Here is a 24,321-nt window from a genome sequence, read left to right on the forward strand (position 1 = left end):
CTCCCTCTTCCCCGGGATTCACCGGCACGCACGGATCCCGGGCTGATCCCGGAGCAGCGCCGCTCTCCCGAGCCCTGCCCGGCCCCAGGTGAAGGCAGCCGCCCGCTCTCCCTCCGCTCCTCACGCTCCTACCGGGGCGTTCCCGTCCGCTCGGGGCTGCTCTGCTGGAGCTCCCACTTCCAGAGAGCGCCCGGGGACAGCTCCCGGCACACAGGAGCGAGGGAAGGCACGGAGAGAGAAGGGAAGCGAAGGGAGAAGGGAAGGGAGGAGCGGCTGTTCCCGGTGCCCCGGCACGGGGTGCGGGGCTGCTGCCCCGTCCTGCCCGGCCGGGCTGTCTCAGACCCCCACACCCCACAGTCCGCACTCACAGCCCCGCGGGAGCTGCCCCGGCCCCGAGCAGCCCCTGCCGTGGGGCACCCGGGCAGCCGAGCCCCACAAAGTGCTTTTACCAGCCCCAAGCGCCGATAAGTGCCGGTATCAGCCCCGAACGCGCTGCCAGCCCCAGCGCTGCCCCCTGCCCTCCGCGCCCCGCCGCGACCCGCCTGTCAGCGGCGCCGCTCCCTCTGCCGGTGCCTCACCTGGTGCCGGCCGGCGGCAGCGGGCCACGTCCGCGGGGCCCGGGCGGGGAAGAACGAGGAGGAGGAGAAGGAGGAGAGGGGGACGAAGCGTGTCCGCCGGGCCGTGCCCGTCACCGCCGCTTCCTGCCCGGCCCCGCTCGGCGCGCGGCTGCGCCGCCTGGCAGCTCGGGCCGGGCCGCTGAGCGGCGCCGCCTCACCGAGCCATCGGCGCTCGACTGAGGCGCCTGCGCGGTGCCGCGGAGGGAGCGGGCTCTGAGGGAGAGCGATGGCAGGAGCGCCGTGAGGGGCACGGCGGGAGCTGGGCGGAGCTGGGGCTGTTCGTGCCGGGGTTCAGCTGTGCGTGAGGGGTGCTAGGGCCCACAGTGGTCTCAGGTGTGTGCGGGGCTCGTTGGCCCACAGCAGGTTCAGGTGTGTGTCTGAGGGGCTTACGGACCCATAGTGGTTTCAGGGACTATGGAAACGTCAGGTGTGTGCCGGGATGTTGCGGTCTGCAGTGGTCTCAAGTATGGGGAACGGATGTTGGGGCCATATCAGACTCAGGGGTGTGCGTGGAGGGATGTCAGGGCCCATAATTAATTCAGAGGTGTGTGTGTGTTTGTTTGCGTGCACTGTCAGGGTCTGTAGTGCTCTCAGGTGTGGGGGGTGTTGGGACCCACAACCAGTGTGAGGGGACAGTGCTTGGGCCCAGTAAAAAGGCAGCTCAGAGTCCTCAGTCCCGTGCTGCAGGTGTTGGGGGAGCCCTGACAGGGACTGTGTGTCCTGTGGCAGGAAGAGGCCCCTCTACCCAAAAGGAGCAGCTGGGATTTGCCAGCAAAGCCCCAAAGGAAAAGGAGCTGTAGCAGGGGTTGAGAGCTGTGCGTTAGGAATTGCTCAGAGCAGAGGCAGGGTAAGGTGTGTTCATGCTGGTTGTGCCACACTTGGTGGCCTCTGAACCTTAACACTATTTAGTTGTAGAGACTTATTTGACAGGGGAGGTTAATGACTTCATTTTTCTAAATAAAACTGAAGGAGCAGAGCTTTATCTGCCAGTACCTCACGCAGCCTCATTCTGCCAACTTGCTCCTGACAGCTGTTACCCTTCTTGGGCTTCTAGAACCATCCTCAGAGAGCTGTGTGAAACCACAGGTACAGAAACCTGAGAGCCCTGAGTCCCATATGAGGGGTGTTGGTGTGTCCTGTGCTCAGAGGCCAAGGTACAACACAGCTCTTCTCAATGTAGTTGAGTAATTTCGCACAATGAGTTTCCTGTTTATAAGCTGAGCTCCAGAACCCATTTTTTCCCCCTCTTTCTTACGAGTGGAAAGAAGAGCAGAGTGAGCACGACTCATCTGTCAGCAGCCCTGTGCAAAGCTGGTGCTGAGCAAGCAGGAGGCAGAGATCTCTCCCCAAACGGAGCGAGTACAAAGCACTGAGTGAGTTGTGAGGAGAACAGCTCTGATGGAAGCAGGAGCCAAGAACAACAGCTCGACAGGGAACTTTACACTTTCCCTGACAGCTCCTTGGGGCGGAGACAGTTAAGTTTCTGCGTTTGTAAGGGAAACATGGCATTCCTTAAAGCTGAGCCTCCTCCCTCGGGTTCCCACTGAATGCCTGAGAGATGACAGCAGAGGGTGTCTCCAGCAGGCTCCTATTAAACAGGAGGAACTAGCACGGAGGGAGCAGCAGCTTTGAGATCCCGGTTTTGACCGCAGAATGAGCTAAAGTTCTGCAGTTTGCAGGTTTTTTTTTACCCACTGGCTCCTGTTCAGGGGGTTCCTGTGCCCTCGTGTCGGTGCCTGCACCTGCCCGATGTGCGAAGGGCTGTGCTGGGAAGGGCACTCAGCTCCAAGCAGGACGTGCTGAGGCAGCAGTGAGGCAGGGCAGACGATCCTGGGGAGGGCTGCTGTGGTTCAGGCACACTTTGAACTGGTTTGGTGTTCCCAGCAGCACAAACCCGGCTGGCAGGGGAGCCTGTGAGCCGAGTGTGTGGACAGATGGAACAGATACAGACAGGAAATGGGGGAGAAAGGGGAAACACTGGTGTTTGTAAAGCTCCGAGGGGGCTCTGGTTAGCTCTTCTAGAGTCCTGCAGTCCCGTTTCTATTTTTAGCAGAGTGTCTGGATGGCTTTGGGGGGTGCTTTAGGAGATCAAGGCAGGTGTGAGCGTGGGGAGAGCACAGAGCCGTGGGCACCAGGAGCTCATGCGATGTGGCAGCCGCCACCACGCCCTTTCCTGTTCACCCCGGGGCCGCGGGCAGCCGTGCCAGCCACGCTGCCTGAGCGGGGAGAAGGGAAAGGAGGGGTTTCCAACGTGCTGATAACCCACAGCATTCCTTGGGAAAGGAGGGCTGGTGAGCAGCTCTGGTGGGGTCTCTGTCCCGAGACAAAAACGCTCCCAGAAGTTCTGGGAGCTGCTCGGGGGGGCGGTGCCGACTTTTGGCCGTGCCTCAGCCCCGTCCCCTGTTAGAGGCAATATTGACTTAAGGAAAGCGGCACGGAGCATACTTGGCATGGGTGTTCCGAGTTAAAAATTGTCAGTCTGGGCAAACAGACCTTTGGGATGATCGGCAGGGAAGCCGAGTGGCTGCGCTGCATTATTGCTGCCCCTCAGAAAACACGGTGTGACCGACCTGCTGCTGCTCTGGGCACTCGGCTCGGCGGGTTGGGAGAGGCGCTGCGGGTTTTGGAGCTCAGAGCTTCAGATCAAACCCATTTCCTTCCCCTCGGTGAGGTGTTTGTAGTGCCTCAGTGAGTCAATAAGCTGTGCACGTGAGGAATGCACCTCGCAGCTGAAGGTGAGCGATTAGTGTGGCTGTGCTGGAGGTGATGAGATTAATTAGTCGTTCCCAGGCAAATTAGAGCTGCAGAAATAAGATACATGAGATATTTAGTTTGAAATACCACTGTGAGGCATTTTCAGAGGGGAGTGGGATCCTGCATACGACTCTGACCACAGGACATGTGTCTTGATCTTTAATTTTGTAGCAGTGCCCAGTCAGGAGAATAACCAGTACCTGGCAGATGTGAGGCACGTGTCCTACAAAAGCTGCTGTTCGCTGGCAGGAGGCACCTGATTCACCCGCGTGAGATCACAGGGCTCTCTGTGGCGGGGCTCTGCCAGGAGGAACACGGAAGTAATTTCTCTATTAAAATATAATAAAATTCGAAAGAGTACGAGTGTCCTAATGAGTCCGTCTCCACTGAGGCAAGGTCCTGCTGTGTGTCTGTATCACAGAATGGGCCGGGTTGGAAGGGATCACAGTGGGATCATCTGCTCCAGCAGGGTCATCTCCCAGCACAAGGCACAGGATTGTGTCCAGGCGGTTCTGGAATATCCCCAGAGAGGGACACTCCACACCCTCTTTGGTCTGTGTTCTGCTGCTCGATCAGTGCACAGTGAAGAAGCTCTTCCTCATCTCTAGGTGGAACTTCCTGTGCATGTTTCTGCCCGTTGCTCTTGTTCTATCTCTTGTCACCTCTGAGCGGAGGCCGGTCCACGAACACGAACGCAGGTGGCCAGAAACCGCTGAGGAGTTAACCCCCACGCCAGCACAGCCCAACCCCGTGCCACGCACCGGGCGGGGCCGGGACTCGAACGCGTAACCCTCGGACCCGCAGGGCCCGCGCTGGCCGGGCGGGGGCGCGGCGGCCCCGGCGCCGCCCGGAAGCGGAAGCGCGGCCGCGGTTCCCGCCGCGGTTGCCGAGCGGCGGCCGCTCCGTCCCGTCCCGCCCGCGGCCATGAGCGCGGCCGGGCTCGTGTCCGCGCCGCCCGCAGCCCCGCCGGGGCCGCCCGCCCCCGCCATGGCCCCCGCGCCCGACTACTACGAGGAGGAGGAGCTGGAGAGCGCCGAGGAGGAGGACGGCGAGCGGAGCGCCCGGGCCCGCGACTCCGACGAGGGTGTGTGGGGAGGGGGCGGGTCGGTGCCCGGGGCCGGGGGGATGGAGCGGGGGCTCTCCTGGGGGTGTGAGGGGAGCGCTCCGCTCCGCACGGTGTTTGGGGAAGGGCTGCGGGCTTCAGGGGTTCGGGCGGCGAGAGCAGCCAAGGGAAACACGGAGCTGTCAGGGGGCAGCGGCTCCCCGCGGAACAGTAAACCAGAGAAGCCGCTGGACAGGCGGAGTTGTGGCTTCCCAGGGGAGCAGGGGACAGTGGGACATGGGGAGCGCTGAGCAGGGACTGAGTGCGACAGCAGAGGGAAAACAGCGGAGAAATCTGGTGTATGGGTTCTGACTCCGTGGTGTGAACGGGGAAGGACAGAAGTGTAGCAGTGCAGGAGGATGTGACAGCGCAAGAACCAGAGAGCGAGGGAGAAGAGCAAATTAAAAAGCCAGGGTAGCCAGGAGTGCAGAGGGCATGAAACGACAGACAAGGGAGGTGTAGAGGAGTCTTGGGCAGTGCCTGTTACTGGCAGCAGAGCCCCCTATCCCTTCTGGCCTGGTTAAAGATGGGATAACATTAAACATGCAGAGGAAGACAGGGTCAGTGGGGCCTCTCCCAACAGAGTATGGAAATCCTTTGTGGTGGCTCAGACATTGAAGTACATTTCTTGTAGTTAAAATCTTCTTGGTTTATTTTTGGTGCTTTAAATTTTATCTTACGTTTAAACTGTTTGTATTTTAAGAAAAATCTGAGAAAGGTTTGATTTAAGGGGCTGGGCTCCCCTGCCATGTGTAGGGAATTAGCTGTGGTTCAGGTGTCTCAGCTCTACCCTGTAAAGTCTGGGGGCACTTGCCCCTTTTTGGCAAGGTAATGGATTCTTGGCTCCCCACATGTTACAAATAAAAGCCTGAAAAGTCTTAGCATCAAGCTGGCAATCCCACAGTGATTTACTTTATTTACAGTTTATACTATTTATAAAGTGCAGCTATGTTTATGGCAGTGCTGGTATCTGAATATTGCAGTACCAAGTGAAGGATAGGTGAGAAGTTCAGGTCCCAGGCAGTAACTGCTCCCTTTGGTGAGAGCTTTGTGGTCAACCTGAGCAGCACTGAGTGGGTGGAACTCCAGTTACAGGTCTGTGAAACGTCTTTCAGGTCTTTAGGCTGTTTGTGTCTCACCTGTGTGTGAGTATTAATGTAGAGCCCCTCATCTTAAATGAGAAGAAATTCCCAGGCTGAGGTTGAAGCTGTTCATGCAAAACTCACAGTTGTAGGAACATGAGATGTTTCATTTCCCTCCTGAATTCATCTCTCAGGTTGTCTTTGATGCTAAATTGCCTGAGGTTTGGGGATTTCTTTTTTGCTTGCCTGTTTCCTTGTTTTTAAATAATTTACTACTGAGCTTGGTTTTTCTTTTTTAAATACTTTTTCAATTTAAACAAGTTGTTTTTTGCCTTGTTTAGACACTGAGGATGCCAGTGAAACAGACCTGGCAAAGCATGAGGAGGAGGACTTTGTAGAAATGAAAGAACAGTAAGTAACCCATTCAAAATACAAATAAGGTGATGTTCTATTGATTTGTGGGTTTAGGGGTATTTATTGCCTAAAACTTGGCAAAATTTTGGGCCAAGACTGGGAGTTTTAAGTGCTTACCCCAGTGAAACAGCTCATGAGTCCATACACTTGTATTTCTGCTCTCCCCAGTTACTTTCTCTGTTCTGTAGAAATTCAAGGAATTAAGGGCTACTGCTGTTTTAGGCAAAGAAATAATTCTGAGTTCTGAGATCAGCTGCAAATGGATCCTGCTGCAGATAAATCCTTCAAATAAAATAAAGGTTCTGCTTTAGATAAGTTAAGGAAAAGTAAAATGCCTTTCCAAATGCCTTAAACAATAGAATTCTAGTCCTGAACCAGAAATGGACCTTTGGGAGACTTGAAACAGTCTGCCCATGCTGTGTAGGAGATTTGCAGTATTTTGAGTTCTTGCTTACTGGCAGAGACCTGTTTTTATACAGGTCAGGAAGATTTGGCCAGTGTTAAACCATAGATGTGTGGTAAAAGAAATGCAAGTTTGCAGCAGCACCAGGAATAGACTTCAGTGGGTTTTTAAAATAATGTGGGGAGCTAGTACACAGCTAATAAAACTTGATACAGTACAAGAATGATTCTGCTGTAAAACTTCTGATGTTTGTAGATCTAAATGTCATTTTAGGTTACAACAGCAACAAAAAACCCCTATTTTATCCAAATTTTAAACCCATTCTTAAGACAGAATGAGAACCTTTCATGGGAATAAAATTCTTTAAGTCTGCAGTTCATTTGTTTCCTGAAGTTCTGAGAAGTTTTTGATTCCGTGTAAACATGAAACCTCAAGAGAATGTGGAATAAGCAATGTGTGCTTGGTGTTTAAAGTTTCCTGCTGTGCTTGCAGGATGTATCAGGACAAACTGGCATCTCTGAAGAGGCAGTTACAGCAGCTGCAGGAAGGTAAGCTTAGAAGAGTGGCTTTGGGTTTTATTTTCAGCACTTTTCAAATGTCATAGAAGGATGGGAGCAGCATCTTTCACTGTGTGTTGGTTCTCAGCTGTGCTGCAGAGTTGAAAATGTCAGCTGCTTCCCATCCACTTGGGAGTTAAGCCTCTCTGCTAAAACACTTCTTAAAAGGAGTAATCCACTTTTTACAAAAGCAGGGAATGTGCTTTGAATGGTGTCTGACTCCTTAAGGATATTTAATGCTTGTGAAAAAAATACAATGGGAATCTACAATTTATTTCCACTAGGTACTCTTCAGGAATATCAGAAAAGGATGAAGAAGTTGGACCAGCAGTACAAAGAAAGGATAAGAAATGCAGGTAAGTGGAATTTCTCTCTAAGACACTGCAAATAACTTAAATGTGTGTTTTGTGTAACACTGAAGTAAAAAAGAGGTAATTCTCTCCTAAAAAGAAAAGGACCTTGCTGGAGCAGAGGGATCTTTGGGTACATTGCAGGGTTTTCTGAAGTCCACCAAACATGACAGAATTTGCCTTGATGATTTTCTTCCGTGATCACCATTGTTTGCTGCCTGATAAACAGTTTTAGCCTTCATTTGTGTGAAGCAGCACAAGTAGAAAGATGATTCCATTTTTGTCTCACCCACACTGTCCCACTTTGGTTTGTTTGGTGGCCCCAGCTGAAGCCTTTGGCTGCCCTGTCTCCTTCACTTTGCAGGAGTGGGAATGAGGAGCACAGGCTTTCCCCAGGATCTGTCTCTGAACAATGAGCCCAGGGGATTTGCTGCTGGAACTGTTGTTCTGCATGGCTGTGGCATGGAATGGGCTGCCTGGACTTTGGGTACTGCTCTGTTTGAAAGAGCAAAGTTAATTTTTAAAGTGCCCAGTGCTTGTCCTTCTGGGTGTTTTGTTATGTTGCTGCAGAGGAATGGCTGCAGAGGAATCAGATCCAGCTGCTTGCCCTCTCTCTTTCATCTTCCCTTTTCAGTAGTTCTTACCTTGGATATTGAATCAGGGCCTTTAAAAAAGGCATTGTGTGGATATAGGAAATGCAGCTGCTCCTCCTTTAGCAAAAACAAGCAGTTCTGTATTTCTGAAAGTGCCTGGGAAAGGTAAAGGATTTGCTAGAGGAACTGAAGTGGTTTGAGCAACTTCTTGTTAACAGGAACCTGTCTCCTGAGATGAATTTTACTAATGATTTAGGTTGGAAAATATCTCCAAAAAGACCTTTCGTATGCACTAGAGCTGCATCCTGACAAGCCTGGGCTGTTCTGATAAAATTAAGCCCCAGTGCAAACTGCTATTTCTGGCTGGCCACGAGCAGTGCTGCAGAGGCAGAGTTCTTCCACAGGAGGGCAGGTGGTGATCACTTGGAATTTTATGAGTAAAAAATCCAGCTGCCTTGTACTACAGGAATAAAGCTCTTTTATGTTTGTCCTTGCCAAGCTGTGGTTTATTAAACCAACAGTTTCCATTTACCTGCATTTGATTATCTACATAATGCTGCTTTCATGCTTTGCAAATAGAAAGTTTGATTTTATTACAGAAAGTTTGATTTTTATTGCAGCATTCTTATATTTGGTGTATATCTATTACTGGTTTTTAATTTTTTTTTAAATAATAGAGTAGTACAGTGTTGCTACTACAGCCTGAACTGAACTCAATAGTGTGGAACAGTGGAAGCTTTTTGAGATGACAGTCTGTAAAAAAACCTCTAGTAACAGTGTATTTTTGTGAAACTTTTTCATAGTCACTTTATTTTCAGCATAAAGCTGTGAAGTCAGAGTAGAGATTGGATAGGTACATGAATTATTTGCTTCACTGCCTGTCTTGGCTGCAATATTCAATGGCTTAAAATGTTAAGGAAGTAATTTTGTGCAGCTTTGAAGGTAATAAATTAAGTCTTTCTTGTGTTTCAGAACTGTTCCTGCAGCTGGAAGTAAGTACTCTTAATTTATCAAAAATATGCATTAATTAGATGGAAGAGGCATAAACCTTGTTTCATCAGCCAGTATTTGGGCTTGTTTTCCCAGAAGGCTTAAAGAAATTTTCTACCTCTGGCTGCCTTGTTGCACTTGAGATGTAGTCGAGCTTACTGCTGGTATTACCTCAAGTAACTTCTGCACTTTGTTTTTAAAGTATAATTACATATTTGCTGTTGGGCTCTTGTATCTGGCTGTGCATTGGGCTGGTCAAAAAGGGGTGTTTAAGGTGATGAGTGCTGTTTATAAATCAGCAGAGCTCTCTGCTAGGGACTTGATTTGTTGTGCAACATCAAAATGTCTTTTTACAAATCATTCTTTTGCCAGTATAATAGCACTAAGTGGTATTGGGATGTTTTTCTGTAGATTGTGAATATTGATAATCTTTAGAACTTGGGCCAGTTGTGAACTGAAAAGCTGGTCAATAAAGCATTTGAAAAGCTGTTGTGATATCATTAACTGAGTCCTTAATTAACCTCCTTGCTCCTTGGGTTTTGCATTAGACAGATCAGGTGGAGAAAAATTATGTGAAGGAAAAGAAAGCAGCAGCAAAGGAGTTTGAAGATAAGAAAATTGAGCTTAAGGAAAATCTGATAGCAGAGTTGGAAGAGAAGAAGAAGATGATTGAGAATGAAAAGCTAACCATGGAATTAACAGGAGGTAAACAACATAAGCACCTGTCATTTGTGTTATCCACTCTGCTCCTGCTTAGGAAAAGAGCTGTGAAGATGTCAGTGCTGGTATACACAGCTGGTGCGAAATGCCAAGGGGTGCAGAGCATGAATTGATGGCCTTTGAATGGAGAAAGCAGCTCAAAATTCAGTGAATTGTTAACAGGGGAATCAAGCAGTGCCAGTGGAGCAGCAGAGGGGATGATGGCCTTGCTGATATGGGAGAGAGGCTGCTTTGGTTCCCTGATGTAGCAATAAAGCTGTTGAGATATGTCACAATACTGACTGAACCAGTGATGCCAGTTTGTAAAGCTGTGTCCTTTCCTTGCTGCAGGAGTGGGTGGTCAAGCAGTTGAAGAAAGCCAAATAATAAAGTTGAAACCTGCTGCTTAAGGCCAGAAAACAAAGATTTGTGGGTTACATTTGTGTCCAGGCTCTAGAAATTTTATACTAAATGGACAGACTTTTTTTGAGACAGTTGGTACCCCTGTTGTCATCTTGTTGCAGGGGTTCCATGCTGTTGTCTCCTTATCACAAAAGTTTCACACCTTTTGGTGTTTCTCATGGGCAGCTCCTCACAGCACTGACTCTTTCTTCTTCACAAAGCAGCCACTGACCCCAGTTCCCCTCTCAAGCACCCACCCCACTCTTTTATAGCATCTTCTGCTCATTGCTTACAGCTGTGGCCTGGTAAAGCTTGTTCCTAATCTTTGATAATTGGCCCAGCTGCAACTCCTTAGCGGTGAGATTACTTCTTTGTCATCTATATATTCTATCCCCCTACACCCCTGGTGCCTTGCAGTGCTCTGTGGTAATGAACACAGGGGGGCTAAGTTGGGGTTGATTATTCCTGCAGAATTCTGTTGCTGTGGTACTGAACCAAAAATCTGGTTTGATGTTCTTTGGGAGCAGTTCCCTCACTTCATGGAATGATAATGTGGTTTGTTTGCTGAGTCCTGTCCATGAGTTATACCCTTCCTATATTTCTTGCATAGTATCTACAGGTTTTATATTAACTAATAATGTAGTTAATATTCAGAAGTGAGAATTAAACCTTGTTTTGGTGTATTAAATGGTGCTTTTGGCTTAATATAAACTCTTGGGGCTGATGTGGACTGGAAAGCATCTTGAGTTGTGCTGTTTCCCTGGTAACTTTTTATTTATTTATGAAATCTGATCTCATGGTCATCCTTGTTCACCCTTGAGATGAGGAGAGAAGGAATTTGGTGTATTTGGCACATGCAGAGCTGCTCAAGGTTTTTGTGTCTAGTGGAATCCAAAGGAGCTTCCCAGATGGAAGTGCTTCCCAGGGGGTGATGCAAGGGTGCTTAGAGATGAGCCAGTAAATCTCAGCACAGAGAAAGGGAGGTGAGATGATGTGTTTGGCATTTATGGTGTGGTCTCTTGGCTGCCAGTTCAACATATCTTGATGAATTAAGGAATGAGTTGTGAGAGTTTAGTGCAGTTGTTCAGTAAAGGTTATCCTGTAGGCACTTGGACAAACCTAAGTTCAGATAATTACTTAGTGATGAGACTGGTGTTGAAGTTTTTAACAGAGTTTCTTCTTTTTCCCCAGTGCATATGCTGCAATTTACTTCCTGTCAACTGCTGCTCTGTGTGTTATTAATTAGGCTCATTTCATTAATCATTCTTAGGTAATCTGAATTTAAATACTGTTTGTTTGAAATCATTCCAGCAGACTTGTATCAGTCTTCAATGCAGAAATTTTTTCTAATCTTTTGACAAAGCTGTTTTTCTGCTTTGAAGATGAGAGAGCAATTGATTTGTAGCTGATGTTTTACATGCTATTAATGATCTGAGTTGGGCTGGGAAAGAACTCCATGAGCTTGGCCTTTTAAATCTGTTCCCAAGCAGATAGGCTGAGCATGAAAGGAACTTGAATTCTTGTAGCATCATTGTGCTGCTTATCAGTACCTGGAGCAGCTGTAACCATGGCATTGCAGCACTGGCACTGAACAGTGACCTGATGGGAGAGAACTTGGGTTCACTGTCAGCACTTCCATGCTGGGAGCTAGCACACAAACACACCAAAAAAAAAAAATCCAATTTGCTGAATGAAAGAGGGAAGATTATTTTCTCTGTGCTTTGTGTAGAAAGCTGCTGCTTCTTACTCCTTTCTCTCTGGTCTTATCAGCTCTCCAACTTCATTTCTCTGCAGATTCAATGGAAGTGAAGCCCATTATGACAAGGAAACTGAGACGGAGACCAAATGATCCAGTTCCCATCCCAGACAAGAGGAGGAAACCTGCCCCTGATATCCTTTCCTGGAGTCACTGCTGGCTTTGCAGCCCCTGTGCTACCCACACCTTGGTTGTTTTGTACAGCAAAGAAAAGGAAATGAAATGCCAGGATCAGATTTTAACCTGGGAAAGAAATACAATTGTCATGTGTAATGTGTGCTAAAGCAATACCAGCAGTTATACAATTCTATGTATATATATATATATATATATATATGTTAGAGATCCTTTGGTATCCTAATTTAATCCTTACAGTATCATGAGATAAATTATTCTCACTGACAAAAAAAAAAGTTGAATTCTACAGGCAATTTATTTCACAAAAGAAAAACTTTAGGAGAACGTTAGATATAGATATATATGCTGAGATAATTGATTCCATAGATAGTAAATGGCTTTTTACATGAGCCAGAGCTTTTCTCATTTCAAGACGTGACAAAGCATTTACCAGAAAGATCATATTTGTCATATCCAAATAGTTTTTCCATTTCTGATAAAAGCTTCAGATCTCTAATCCAGAGATGCATAGCAAAAGCAAAGATGCTAGATTTGTTCTTTGAATAAGAAAAGATGAAGATTCATCTTGTTTTCATGTATCACAAGAGACAGAAAAACATGTCTGTGTAATCCTTAGGATCTGCCTTGCTGCATGTCTCAAAATTAAAATGTTCCTTGGCTTCTGGAAATATGTTTTTAGCTCCTCTGTGATGATAGGCACTTTTTCTATTTGTGTATTAAATTCACCTGGAGAGGAAGGCAAGGATATTTGCTTTGCAGGGGTTTCTCATTAGATTCTAAACCTGTATTTCTTAGATTAAAAAAACTTATCTGAGTGACTCTCATTTTCTGAAGGCAATATCAAACCTTGAACTTTTGGAGTTCATGCAGGATGGTCATGAGCATCTCCAGTTTCAATTAACCTCCTTCTGGTTGGAGATTCTGTTCACTCTTTCAGGAAAAAAAAAAAGTCATTTATTAGTGCCCCTATCTCATCCAAAATAAATGAGTTTCATAGTGAACATGACCTGCTAATTGAGCATGATACAGCAACCACACAGTAAAAATCTCTGCCTTTGCTCACTGGGAGAGGATTAAAGTCCATCAAAACCAAAATCCTTGAAATGCAGCCCAGCAATTGTTAACTTTAGTGTAATACTTTGAATACTTTTGGCTAAACACTTGTTATGAAGAAACAGAAGTACAGCAGAGCTCTTAATAAGACTGTAATACACTAATTTCTATTTTCAGAGGTTTTGGGTTTGTTTTCAGGTGCATTGTAGGCTCTTACTTATCCCCAATCACACAAAGTTTTATTTAACTAGGTTTAGGTGGGATTTAGCTTCACTGTAGAAAACCTGAAGTGAGTCTTGTTTCAGCTCACAGATTCTTTTCCACAGAAATAAAAGATGAAAACCACTGAAAATGTTGGTGCTTGATGCTTCCATGAAGTAAATGTCAGTGCACTAAAGGCTTTTCATTGATGGTTGTGTCCGAATAAATTAAAATGATTTTGCACTCTGCTGCTAAGATGGTGGGGATGGACTTGTATTAATTCCTCTGACATAAAAACAGCTCAAGTAAGACATTTATTAAAATCCTGGAAACCTTTTGCCTTACATTTACTCGAGTGAAATATCATTGACCTTTAATTTTTAGCCTTGCTTGTCAAGAGCTTATGGAAACCTTAATTCTGGATACCTCAGCTAAATTATTTGTTGACTGATGAGCAAATAATGGAGGACCTAAGAACGCTGAATAAGGTAGGGATTGTTGCTTGACTGTATTTCTTCATTTTCAAGAGAAGGCAAATGCTTTTTCCTGAAGAGAACAGAGCTCTCTTTAATGTTCATTTTTGAGATGTGGCACTATTTCATCCCTGTAGGCTTTCTGAAGTAGCACAAGAAAAGATTTAGCAAGATGGTATCTCCTCTTTTTTTATTGAGGTTTAATTAACCTAATTTAAATGACTGTCACCTAAAAATGTTACCTTTTGTGGGAACCAAGGGATGAGCTATGTTAAGGAGTTTCTTCCTCATGGCTGAGCAGATGTCAGTGCATTTTTTGGGAGATCACAGGCTGCCTTTGGTTTAAGCCTTAGTGTGGGGTAGGATTTTGTCATTAATTTTGTTTCTCCCTGCTGTCACAAGATTTCAGCAAGCTGGATAGAGGGCAGTGTGCATGTTTAGAGCTTTTCTGGGTTTGATTAACATATTGTTTTCTTGCTGAACACTTGAAGGCTTATCTAATTTCTTAGAATATAAGCTGCTCATTAAGGCATTTTGAGGATGCTAGTGGAACATTGGTTTTGTGCCAGCTGTTGAGGTTTCTCTAATGATTTAGCTCCTGTATTTTGTGTACCCTGAGAAATGTTGTATCACATTCAAAAATAGTGTGTTAGATGGGTTTGACTCACTGAAGTGGGTTGGCTGAATGCTCTCAAGTTGTTTTTTTGGCCTTTAGGATCATTATACTGATTATCTGCACCTTTGGCTGTTTAGAGCACACTGGTTATGTGTTATGCCACTTAACAGAGCATTTAAAATAGAAATATTCAGAGTGTGGAAAGTAAGATACCTGAAGTTATCAGTGCAGCTTCTGTGGCTCCTGTCAGATCTCTAACACTGCTTTTTTCTCTTCCCATGTAGCTTAAATCACCCAAGAGACCAGGTGAGTTACAGATGCAGTGGAACTGGTTCATGGGGGGCTGCTCTGAGCAGAGGATGGTACTGCGGATGTTTGGCTGTGCAATTGCTGTTCTTTGTGTGGTGCTGATGTTTGTCAGGGATGGGGGGGGGGCATGAGCATCTTTGGTGGCTGAAACATTTGGGCATGGGACAATCCAACTGGGAAAAGAGGTTTTCCATGATATTCAGGTGCATCTGGGCACCTTGTCTGATTGTCAGCTCCACCGAGGGATTGACCACTTGTGGTTTTATGTCTCCAGCTCTCTAGATTGCCCAACACTTTGTTTCAAGACAGAGTGGGACTAACTTCCCTCAGTAATTTTAACCATATTTAACTAATTAACTGTGGATTCTAACTAAACAAATCAAGGACATACTGTCCATCCCTTACCCATGAATGTTTTTTCACAATGCTGTATTTCAGTGAATATTTTAATTCGAGGCAGAGGTCAAGTTACTCATCACAATATATAATATTTCCCTGATGGATATTTGAGTTTGCAGTTTCTGCTTGCTATTTCTGCACACACAACCTTATTAACTGCAGTTTTGCAGTCAGATGTGCTGCTGTGAGATGGGCACGTGCTGATCTTTAACCAGAATGTCTCTGCTGTCCCCAGCCTCCCCCTCCTCTCCTGAGCACCTCCCAGCTACACCAGCAGAGTCTCCAGCACAGAGATTTGAAGCTCGGATAGAAGATGGCAAACTCTACTATGACAAGAGATGGTGAGACCTGGGGAGTTTTTGTTTCCATCAGTCTGTTCTGTGTTGTGTAGTGAGGTGGCAGAGGCTGCAGAGAGAAATGGCTTTGAGCAAAGAATTGGTGGACAAAATGCTTTAGGGCAGAGGTTTGCTGTTCCCTCCAAGCTCATCATGGGCCCAGTAAAGCAGAGGGGATGGATGATGGAATGTTCACACCCTGCAGGCTTTCAGAGATAACTGGTGCCTCCAATAAAAGGAGACTTGAATCTTTTCCATGGCCCACTGTGGCACTTAGGAAGTCAAACCTAATAAGAGATAGGAGAGGCAGCAGCAGCCACAGTGGGATGTGACTGAAGCTGCCCAGTTTGGACACAGCCACTCCATGATTTGCTGTCAGCAACACTCCCATTTCTGAGCTTCACATTTCTGCCCAGCATTCCACAAGGTGGCAGAAGAAATGTCATCCACCAGCTGCTCAGGATGAAAGATGCTTCTAATAAATCCAAATAACCTTTAAAGATCAAACCCACCTGGGAGAGGCAACTTCAGAATTGCTGATTGGATTTATCTCTGTTGAGTTTTATGGCCATACAGCTGTACAAGCTTCACACAACACAAGGAAAATATTAAATTCTGCAGAGGAAACTTACATCTTACACTTAATCCATGAGACTTGCAAACCTGGATAATCTAGGGGGCAATATTAAACTTGGGCAGAAAACAATTTGCTTTCAAAAAGTCATCTGCTCATTTGTAGCCTACTTCAGTGTTCTGGTGGCTCAAAACAAGTGATGAGGCTGTAATTTTATCATAGAAGTATGTGTGAAGCTGGGTTTTTTTACACAGCAATCCTCTTGGCTATTTGGTCAGTTTTTCTTTCTGCCTGAAGTTTAATTGAGGGTTCAGTGTACACAGCTCTCATAAAAGCTGCTCCCTCAGTTTAAACATTCATGAAGTGTAAAGCAGATAGGAGCTGAACAGGCTACTTGTTCCACAGATTCATCAAGGTTTTTAGAGGGTTTTTTTGCTTTTATAATTTTTTGGTGTGTGTAAAGTGACTGTCCCCAGGATATATTTGGATGAATAAACTCTTCTTAGAATGTTGAAGCATATGGAGTACTTGAAAAGTGTTCATGAGTAAAAAAAGAAAGGAAAAAAAAAAGGCATCTGAAGTAATCTGTTAGTAAAGCTCAAAATTTCTCATTAAATTTAAACCTGGAAGAGCTTCAGTGAGCCCAGAACCTCAGCAAAGCACCAGCTCTCTCTGAAGGGTATCTGGCTGTGGCATAAAGCACTTAACAGATATTTTCACCTTGCTGAATTCACTTGTCATGGGGGTCTTGCTGTCAGGGATTCCAGCTGTTGTCTTTCCTGGCTGCCTTTTTTTTAATGCTGTTTTAAGATCAGTATCTTATATTTTTTTTTGTTGTAATAATCCTGCTTAGATTTTTTTTGATTGATAATAAGTAACAGTACTTGTGCAAAGTAGCTGGTGCTTTAATAGAATGAAGTAACTGAGTTGGTAGTGGGAGGGTAATTCTTCCTAAGGTGCATAAAGAATGCTGGCATGCACAGAAATCCTAAACCTGACAGCCCAGGAATGACTTCCTCTGTTTCCTGATGCAGCCCTGCATGACAATGACCTGAAAACAGGGAATGTTTAATGCCAGTAATGAACCCCCTGAAGTCTTGCAGAGACATTTCAGACATCTCCAGAGTGGAGTGTTTCAGGTGAATGTGGAATTAGACTCAGTTTTTTAATGCTCAGAGCTCTGTGCTCCCCATCAAATCCTAAACCACAGTTCACTGTACAGCAGCCATCTTTTTGCTCTTAGCTTTGCTGCATACAATAATGCTGAGGGATTTCTTTCAATCTTCTGATGGAGTTGCAGTTGGAAATCTTGGCCTTTCAGTAAAATATTTTATAGCAGGAAATAGAATTATTTCTGCTTGCCTCCTTGGTGTGTTTTACCTGCTGCAACAGTGAGAGTTGTTTGGCTCTGCTTTCTTGAAAGCCAACTTAAACCCCATTGCATTTTTCATCTGAGGTAATTTCCTCAATCCTGTCCCTCTGTGGATCTATAAATTTGGCAGAAGGGTGAGACATGACCAGGGAACTGATGCCCCAGGGTGCTGTGCCTCCAGCTGCCCTGTCTCTGTGAGTGTGAGACAGGTGAGACAGCTCTTCAGGGAAACACCGCTGACTTGGCTCTTTGCCTTTTCTGGGCACAATTAGCATTAATTTACTGATGGAGAATCATTCATGGGGTGAAATCCAAGGGCTGAATGAAGTCTCTGACACGTGTGTCAACAGCTTTGGAATTCACTGGTAATCAGAAATTCAAAGTGGGGGAAATATTTCCTTGTCTGTGTGGGCACAGCTAACACTTGAGAGCTGTTGTTTGCCCTGGCTTCTCCTGCACTCCTGCTGATTGTATCAAGATCAAACTCTTACTTAAGTACTCACAGCATGGCATGGTAGGGCACTGCTGGACTGAGATTCTTGTCTCATCTTAGTGAGGCCTGGGGTTTGCAGCAGCTTATTGAGTTCCTCTGTATCATTTAATGACATCTGAGCTTCCTAAACTGAGATTTTTTTTTGTTGCTTTGCATTGCCCTGGAACCCACTGACATTGTTTCTGTCAAAATGAGGGAGAAAGACACCTGTGTCCAAGCATTGTTTTAAAGGTTGCAGGATTTGGGGATTTTTTTATTCCCTAATCACCCCCATGGGTAATGAGTATGTTTGGAAGGCTCAAAGCTGACACTCATTCCAGCTACTGGCAAGCACTAAAAGATCTTAAAACAGCATAAAAAAAAAGGCAGCCAGGAAAAACAACAGCTGGAATTCGTGACAGCAAGACGCCCATGACAAGTGAATTCAGCAAGGTGAAAATATCTGTTAAGTGCTTTATGCCACAGCCAGATACCCTTCAGAGAGAGCTGGTGCTTTGCTGAGGTTCTGGGCTCACTGAAGCTCTTCCAGGTTTAAATTTAATGGGAAGTTCTGAGTGCAGAATTTTCCAGTAGGAAGAGATTGTGGAATAAACCATTGGAAGACTTCCACATGTACAATATGGTTATTGTAGAAATAACTGTAAAGTTTCAATAAATCCATGTATTTTGCAAATGGCAGTCAGGCTGCAAGGGGTTGCACTGGGTGGCTACTGAGGGAATATCTGTGCAGGGATTCTGCAGCTTGGACTGCCCAGATAAAAATCATGATTAGGAGAAAGGTGGAAATACAGTCATGCTTTTATAGCTGTAAAGTATTTTGGTGTTTGCTTGATTAAGATGATTTCCTTGCAAATCACCTGTTCCAGTGTAATTAGTTCTGCCTATGGAAGAGAATGAGGCAGAATGAACAGAAAGTGGGGGTTTGAGGCTGGCACACTGCAGCACTTGGAGAAATGTGAGCTGTAAAGAGGGGAATCCACAGAATCAAATTCAGAGTTAGGAATTTCAAAGTCTCTGTTTTATACACAACGCATTAAGAACAATATAGAGCTTAAAAATATGATCTAAAATGGGATGAAATGGATATGTTTAGTTATGGACTCCTTATGGCAGATATTTACAGCTCATTACAGAGTCAGGTACCCATTAGTTACCATTTTGGGTATCTTCACACAATAGGACAGCATTAGAAATTTGAGGTCTCATTAAACAATGCACAGGCTGCACTGATTGAGGGTAATTCACTTTTGGTGGTGCTCTGGTAATTCTGTATTAGGGAACAACTTGAGTGAGTATCTGTGATTTGCTCTGTTATATTTTGTCAGGCAAAATAAGGAGTTGCCTTCTGAAATCCATCCTGAGTCTGAAATGGGAAAGGCTGCTTGGATTAACCCTTGAAGGCTGGGTGTGTTGTCAGTCACTGTTCCCCTGGCCTGTGGCTGGGGCTCTGCCTCTCCCCCTTGCAGTTGGGAAATCTGTTTTCAGTACCCTTCAGTGCAGAGTTGAATGTGAGTTAAGACTCTGCTGCATTTCAAAATACCATTAATGCAGGATATGTGTGTGTGATCAGATCACCACTGTCCTGCAAAGCTGGAGAAAGTGCTGTGGAAAGAAAGGCAGACTTCAAATTTACTCTGTCCAGCTTTATCAATAGTGGATTCATGCATTTCCTTTTTTATTTTTCTTTTTTTTTTTTCATTTTGCAGGTACCACAAGAGCCAAGCTATTTACCTGGAATCTAAGGAGAACACGAAGATCAGCTGTGTGATCAGTTCTGTGGGAGCCAACGAGGTTGTGGCTGCTTTTATTTATTTAGCAGAGGGGGGAGAGACATGGGTTTAGTAAGGGCTGAAGATAAGATACCTGTCTGGGGTGTAAAGAAAGCTGAAGTCAAGATAAAACTGATTTGAGAAATCTCTTTTGAGATAGGAAGAGACTTGCTTTGTTTCTGAAGGATAATCCTGTGTTTTGCAAGCTCCTGCAGCAGTTGGGCAAAGGGAGCACTTTGGTTTTTGCTTGCAGATTCCAGACACTTCAGGGAAAGAAATAATAGATTTGAGTGCACTTCTCCTTAATCAGCCAATAAAGGAACTTTAATTTGTTGTGGCAGCTAAGGGAAAACACTTTATTTTCCTCAGAATGAGTTGCATGTGGGATCTGTTTGTGCCACAGCTGTTCCCTTGCAGTGGCAGTTGTGGCACTCAGTTCTTAGATAAAAGCAGTGGTAGTGTGCTTATGGGTGCATTAAAATTTGTTAAAACTTATTATTGTAATTTAGCAAAAGTAATGTATCATTCCATCCTACTGTGGTAGAATATAAAATTGTACATGTTTGTTTCCTACAGTTGCTCAAAGTTTATGGATTTTTGAATTATTTTGGCAAGCAAAACATGCCAAATCCTTGGAAATGTTGCAGTTGGGAGATGATTATCAATGAACATTGATTTTAATTTCTCTGGAGAAATAATTGAAGTAGAAATCCAGGCAAATACTAAATTCATTTTGTATTAAGGGGTCCTGTTAATAGAGTCAATTTATATCTAAAATAATAGAGTTAAATCAATTTACTTGTCAGGCCTGTAACTAATATATGAAGAAAAAAAAGTTTTGGGTAAATCACAGGCCAACAGAGCTTTATAATCCTTTGCATTAGGAAATATTGGACTTCCCTCCTAAAATACTGCAGTACTAAGGAGTGGATAATTCTTACTCAGTGTATTTATTTAAGTATGTTGAAATGCATTAGAAGGATATAATGCAGAGGAAATTGCTCAGACTTGATTTTTAAAGTACAGGTTTTTAGATCGAAACACCTTGAAGGTGATTTCAAAAACTCTCTGGAGTGGCTGCCTTGGTGGCAGCAATTTGTCTTGTGGCACGTGGTGTGAATCCTTCCGTGCAGGTGTTAAAAGAGGCCCTTTTATCTCCAGACACAATTTCTGTGGTACATTGTGGGGAATGCTTCATGGAACAGAATCAGAATAAGCTTTTCATTTGACTAATAGTTACTTGTCTGGGCAAATCCCAGGATAGATAATTTTATCATCTGTGGATCTAGAGAGACTTAGTCTTGATTAGGCAAAGCTCAGTGCCACGGCTCTGTTGTGAGCTGTGGCAGGAGGAACCTGCTTTCCTGATGGTGCTTGAAAGAGTCATTTTTCTCGAGGACTGTTTTGAGCAGGAAGTTAAGGAGGTGAAGTTCGACACCTTATTTCATTTTCTACTCAGGTTGCCTCCCATGGGGAGGGAGAGGGGATTAACCTCATTGATCTGTGCCCCCTGGGGGGCTCAGCTCCGACACTAAGACACGGAGTTAATTTGTCTGTTTGCTGCTTGCTGTGAGTTTTCCCTTTTTCTCCCCTAATTCATCTCCCTGTCCCATTCTTTTTGCCCTTGCTCTCCTGCAGATCTGGGTGAGGAAAACCAGCGACAGCACCAAGATGAGGATCTACCTGGGGCAGCTGCAGCGGGGCGTGTTCGTGATCCGCCGGCGCTCGGCCACCTGACTCTGCTCTGCCCTGGCCTGGTTTCTGTCACATCACCAAACCTCTGCCAGGGGCTCACAGGCTGCTCACTCCTCCCAGCAGCAGGGAACAGTCCTGACCTCTGATGAAACACTTTGTGGCTGGCCACATAATCCCCAGTAGTCCTTAAACCTTTAGTGATGCCCAAGCACTGCCCTGGACTGTTTCTGGATTTTGCATCAAGCTTCTGTACGCTCTCTTTGTATTTTGGGTGACTGTTTGAGAAGACTTGGCATCATCCTCCTTTTTGTTGTTGTTTTGTGGTGCACAGATGGGACCCATGTGTCAAAAACATCATCATCATGTTTCTGTTGGGAGTCAGACCAGTGGAAGAAGCTTTGCTTGTCGAGACCTGAGGTTATTTGTGCTTTTTGGCCTTGTTTTCCTGCAAGGCTCAGGATTTTGGGCAAAAGATGAATCCTGCCAGATTTCAGCTGCAGCTGAGAGATGCCTCCAGAATACCTGGTGCACAACATCAGCTTTATTGGATGGACTATTGAAAGACTTGAGACTTTTTTAGGATGGTGTGAACAGCTCAGAAACTGCAGAAATACAGTGATTTTAATGTAGCTCAGAGTCACGCGTGGTTAGTCAGAAGCTTCCGTTTCTCTTCACATTAAAAAACATTCAATGAACAAGCAGAGTATGTCTGTTTGCTGATATAATTAGCTGGGATAGGTGGATGACTAAATTAAAGGACTAATTACCTGGATTTTGCAGATAGCAAGGCTGTATGAACTCTGTGTGTGTCTATAACCACTCAGAGATGTAAAGATGCAAACGATCAATTTCACTTTTTCCACTGATGCTCAGAATCACAGGTTATGGTGGGATCCTGCTGACAGGAGATCTGTAGTATCCTCCCAAGGATCCTGGTACAGAGTAGGAAGTGGCCTTGTCATGCTGCTGGAACCTTCATTCCCTGAGATGTTCTGCAAGGAGCTCCTTTTGAAGGCTGTTTTAATTGCTGGAGGTAACACTGGGTTTCTACACTTGGCCTCCTGCAGCACAAGTGAAAATGCCCAAATAATGACATTAAGGTGCTCCCTAGGTGTTTAAAGATCTGCCTCTGGCATCCCTTTATTGTTCCCAGTCCTTTGCTGATGGCTGGAAGCACCAATGCCATGTATCTGCCTTGGCAGGAGCCACATGGTGCCCTGGCAGTGCTGTCACACCTCCACCTTCTGTGCAGAACAAATCAGTGCTCCTTTTGATTACTAGTCAAAAAGTTGTAAATTCTGTCTTTCTCAATTTCTCTCACTTTGAGGCATCTTCTGGTTTTGCTTTTGAGCTGCCTTCCTGTTAACACCCATCCAGCCCAGCCTTTCTTTGGTGTGTGGATCAATGGAGTCCCGGGAAGGGAGTTGCAAGGGCTGTGCCCATTCCTTTCCTGCAGTTGGGTGGCAGTCACATCCCAAAAACTGCTGCCTGTACGTGGGTCTGGAGTGGAGTGTGATGGCTCCTGATGTGACTGAGCCACCTGACTTGATTTTTGCTGAGTTTTGAGGATCTGGAGCTCTGGCAGGGCAGGAGAGGGTGTTTCCCACCCTTGACAATGTGCCATCCCTGCTGCAGCTTAGGCAGCCAAATGCAGCAGGCTGGATTTTGTCAAGTTAACAGCTTACTTAATATAACTTAACATTCTCTGCACGTGTCACAGGTTTTTGATAAGGTGATGATGTACCAGACAGGATTTGTCACTGAGTCTTTAAATGAACATCATTCTAATAATAAAAAGTGCTGAGGAAGTAGCAGGATTTATTTCCTGCCTCTATCACTTTATCAATACAGATATTTGTGGGAATTGCTGGTAACTTGTGCTCAGTGTTGGGGAGGTGCTTTGCCAGCAGCACCATCTGCTGCTGTGGTGTTCCCTGTTCTGGGGGAATTTTGGGAGTTGACAGAAGTGTGAGATGTTGGTGTGTGTGGGACAGGAGAGGGGCTCCATGAACCCATGGTCAATCAGGGCACAGCCTCCAGGAGGGATGTGAGAGGTTTGTACAACTTCCTTCTGTCAGAATTCCTTGCCAGTTTCCCCAATGCCTCTGACTCAGCCTTTGAACTGGTAATTTCTGCTTCTGGCAGCCCTGAGTAGGGGTTGTACTGCTGTAAATGGCTCAAAATTAACTGCTACACGGAAGGAATTTTGTTTATAGGCTGCTTCATCCTCAGTTTCTTAATGAAATGAAAGTCTGCCTTGGCTCTGTCGATCACCATAAAGAGTAGCTGTGTCTGCAGAGTACATGAATATTGTATCCTGGATTTTTTATCCTGGCAGGCTGTTCTGTAATGGCCTGAGCCATTTGTGAGGCTGGAAGTGATAAAGTGCACTGCCTTGCTGTGCACTCAGGGAAGCAAGTGCATTTTTTTTTATTTTTTTAATCCTAAAAGGATGCACAAGTAGTTCTGTGGTGAGGATGAGGCATGTGGAGATCAAGAGTGGAGACATCAGCTGTAGAACTGAAGATTTCCTGCCACCGGTTGGAAAAATAGAGACAAGTTACTCAAGGAGATGGACAAGGTCTTGCTTGAATTCTAGGAGAAAATTGGCTTTTCTGTCTGCTCTTTGCCTGCTTATCATCAGTCTTGAAGGATCCCAACCCTCTGAACAGAAACAGCTTTGCTGCAGGTATGAAACAATTTAATCCTTGTTATGAACAGCATTCAAAGCAAATTCAGGAAATGACTTTAACTCATCGTTACAGTAATTTTAAAGAAAGGTGAACCTTCTGCCAAAAATAGACTTTTATTGAGGGTTAAATTGCAGTTGGCTGAGTCATATTAAGCTTTTCTGGTTTTTATTGCCTTGAGAAATGGACTGTGATGTTGATATGTGCAAAATAAAAAAGACATTCCCCCCCAGCCATTAGATGTTCCAATGGAAGGAGGCCAGATCAGGGAGCCAACTTCCAGGGCTTTTTTGACATCATTCTCAACAGAAAGGTTTCCAAAGAGGCTTTTTCCAAGGACAAATGCTAATACACACAATTGGCTTTTTAGTTTGTGTGCTCTGCCTGGAATTTTGTAAAGAGACAAAAGGATTTAATGACAGAAACACTAATTGTTTGCCTTGTTTTTTTGTAAATTTCTGGGGAACTTAAAGAAAATAAAGGCT

General features: G+C 45.2%; 1 protein-coding gene across 1 annotated transcript; it reads left to right on the forward strand.

The window, feature by feature from the left end:
• The first annotated feature begins 4,257 nt into the window (after positions 1-4,257).
• SUDS3 (SDS3 homolog, SIN3A corepressor complex component) lies at positions 4,258-22,967 on the forward strand. The gene is made up of 12 exons (XM_036393430.2): positions 4,258-4,455; positions 5,897-5,966; positions 6,865-6,920; positions 7,214-7,285; positions 8,845-8,864; positions 9,411-9,567; positions 11,758-11,853; positions 13,538-13,599; positions 14,485-14,506; positions 15,144-15,249; positions 19,389-19,473; positions 21,090-22,967. The coding sequence occupies exons 1-12, from the start codon at positions 4,296-4,298 to the stop codon at positions 21,186-21,188; spliced, it is 1,005 nt and encodes a 334-aa protein (XP_036249323.1). The 5' UTR covers positions 4,258-4,295; the 3' UTR covers positions 21,189-22,967.
• The last annotated feature ends 1,354 nt before the right edge of the window (positions 22,968-24,321 follow it).

This window comes from Molothrus ater, chromosome 18 (assembly GCF_012460135.2).
Source record: "Molothrus ater isolate BHLD 08-10-18 breed brown headed cowbird chromosome 18, BPBGC_Mater_1.1, whole genome shotgun sequence".
NCBI lineage: Eukaryota > Metazoa > Chordata > Aves > Passeriformes > Icteridae > Molothrus > Molothrus ater.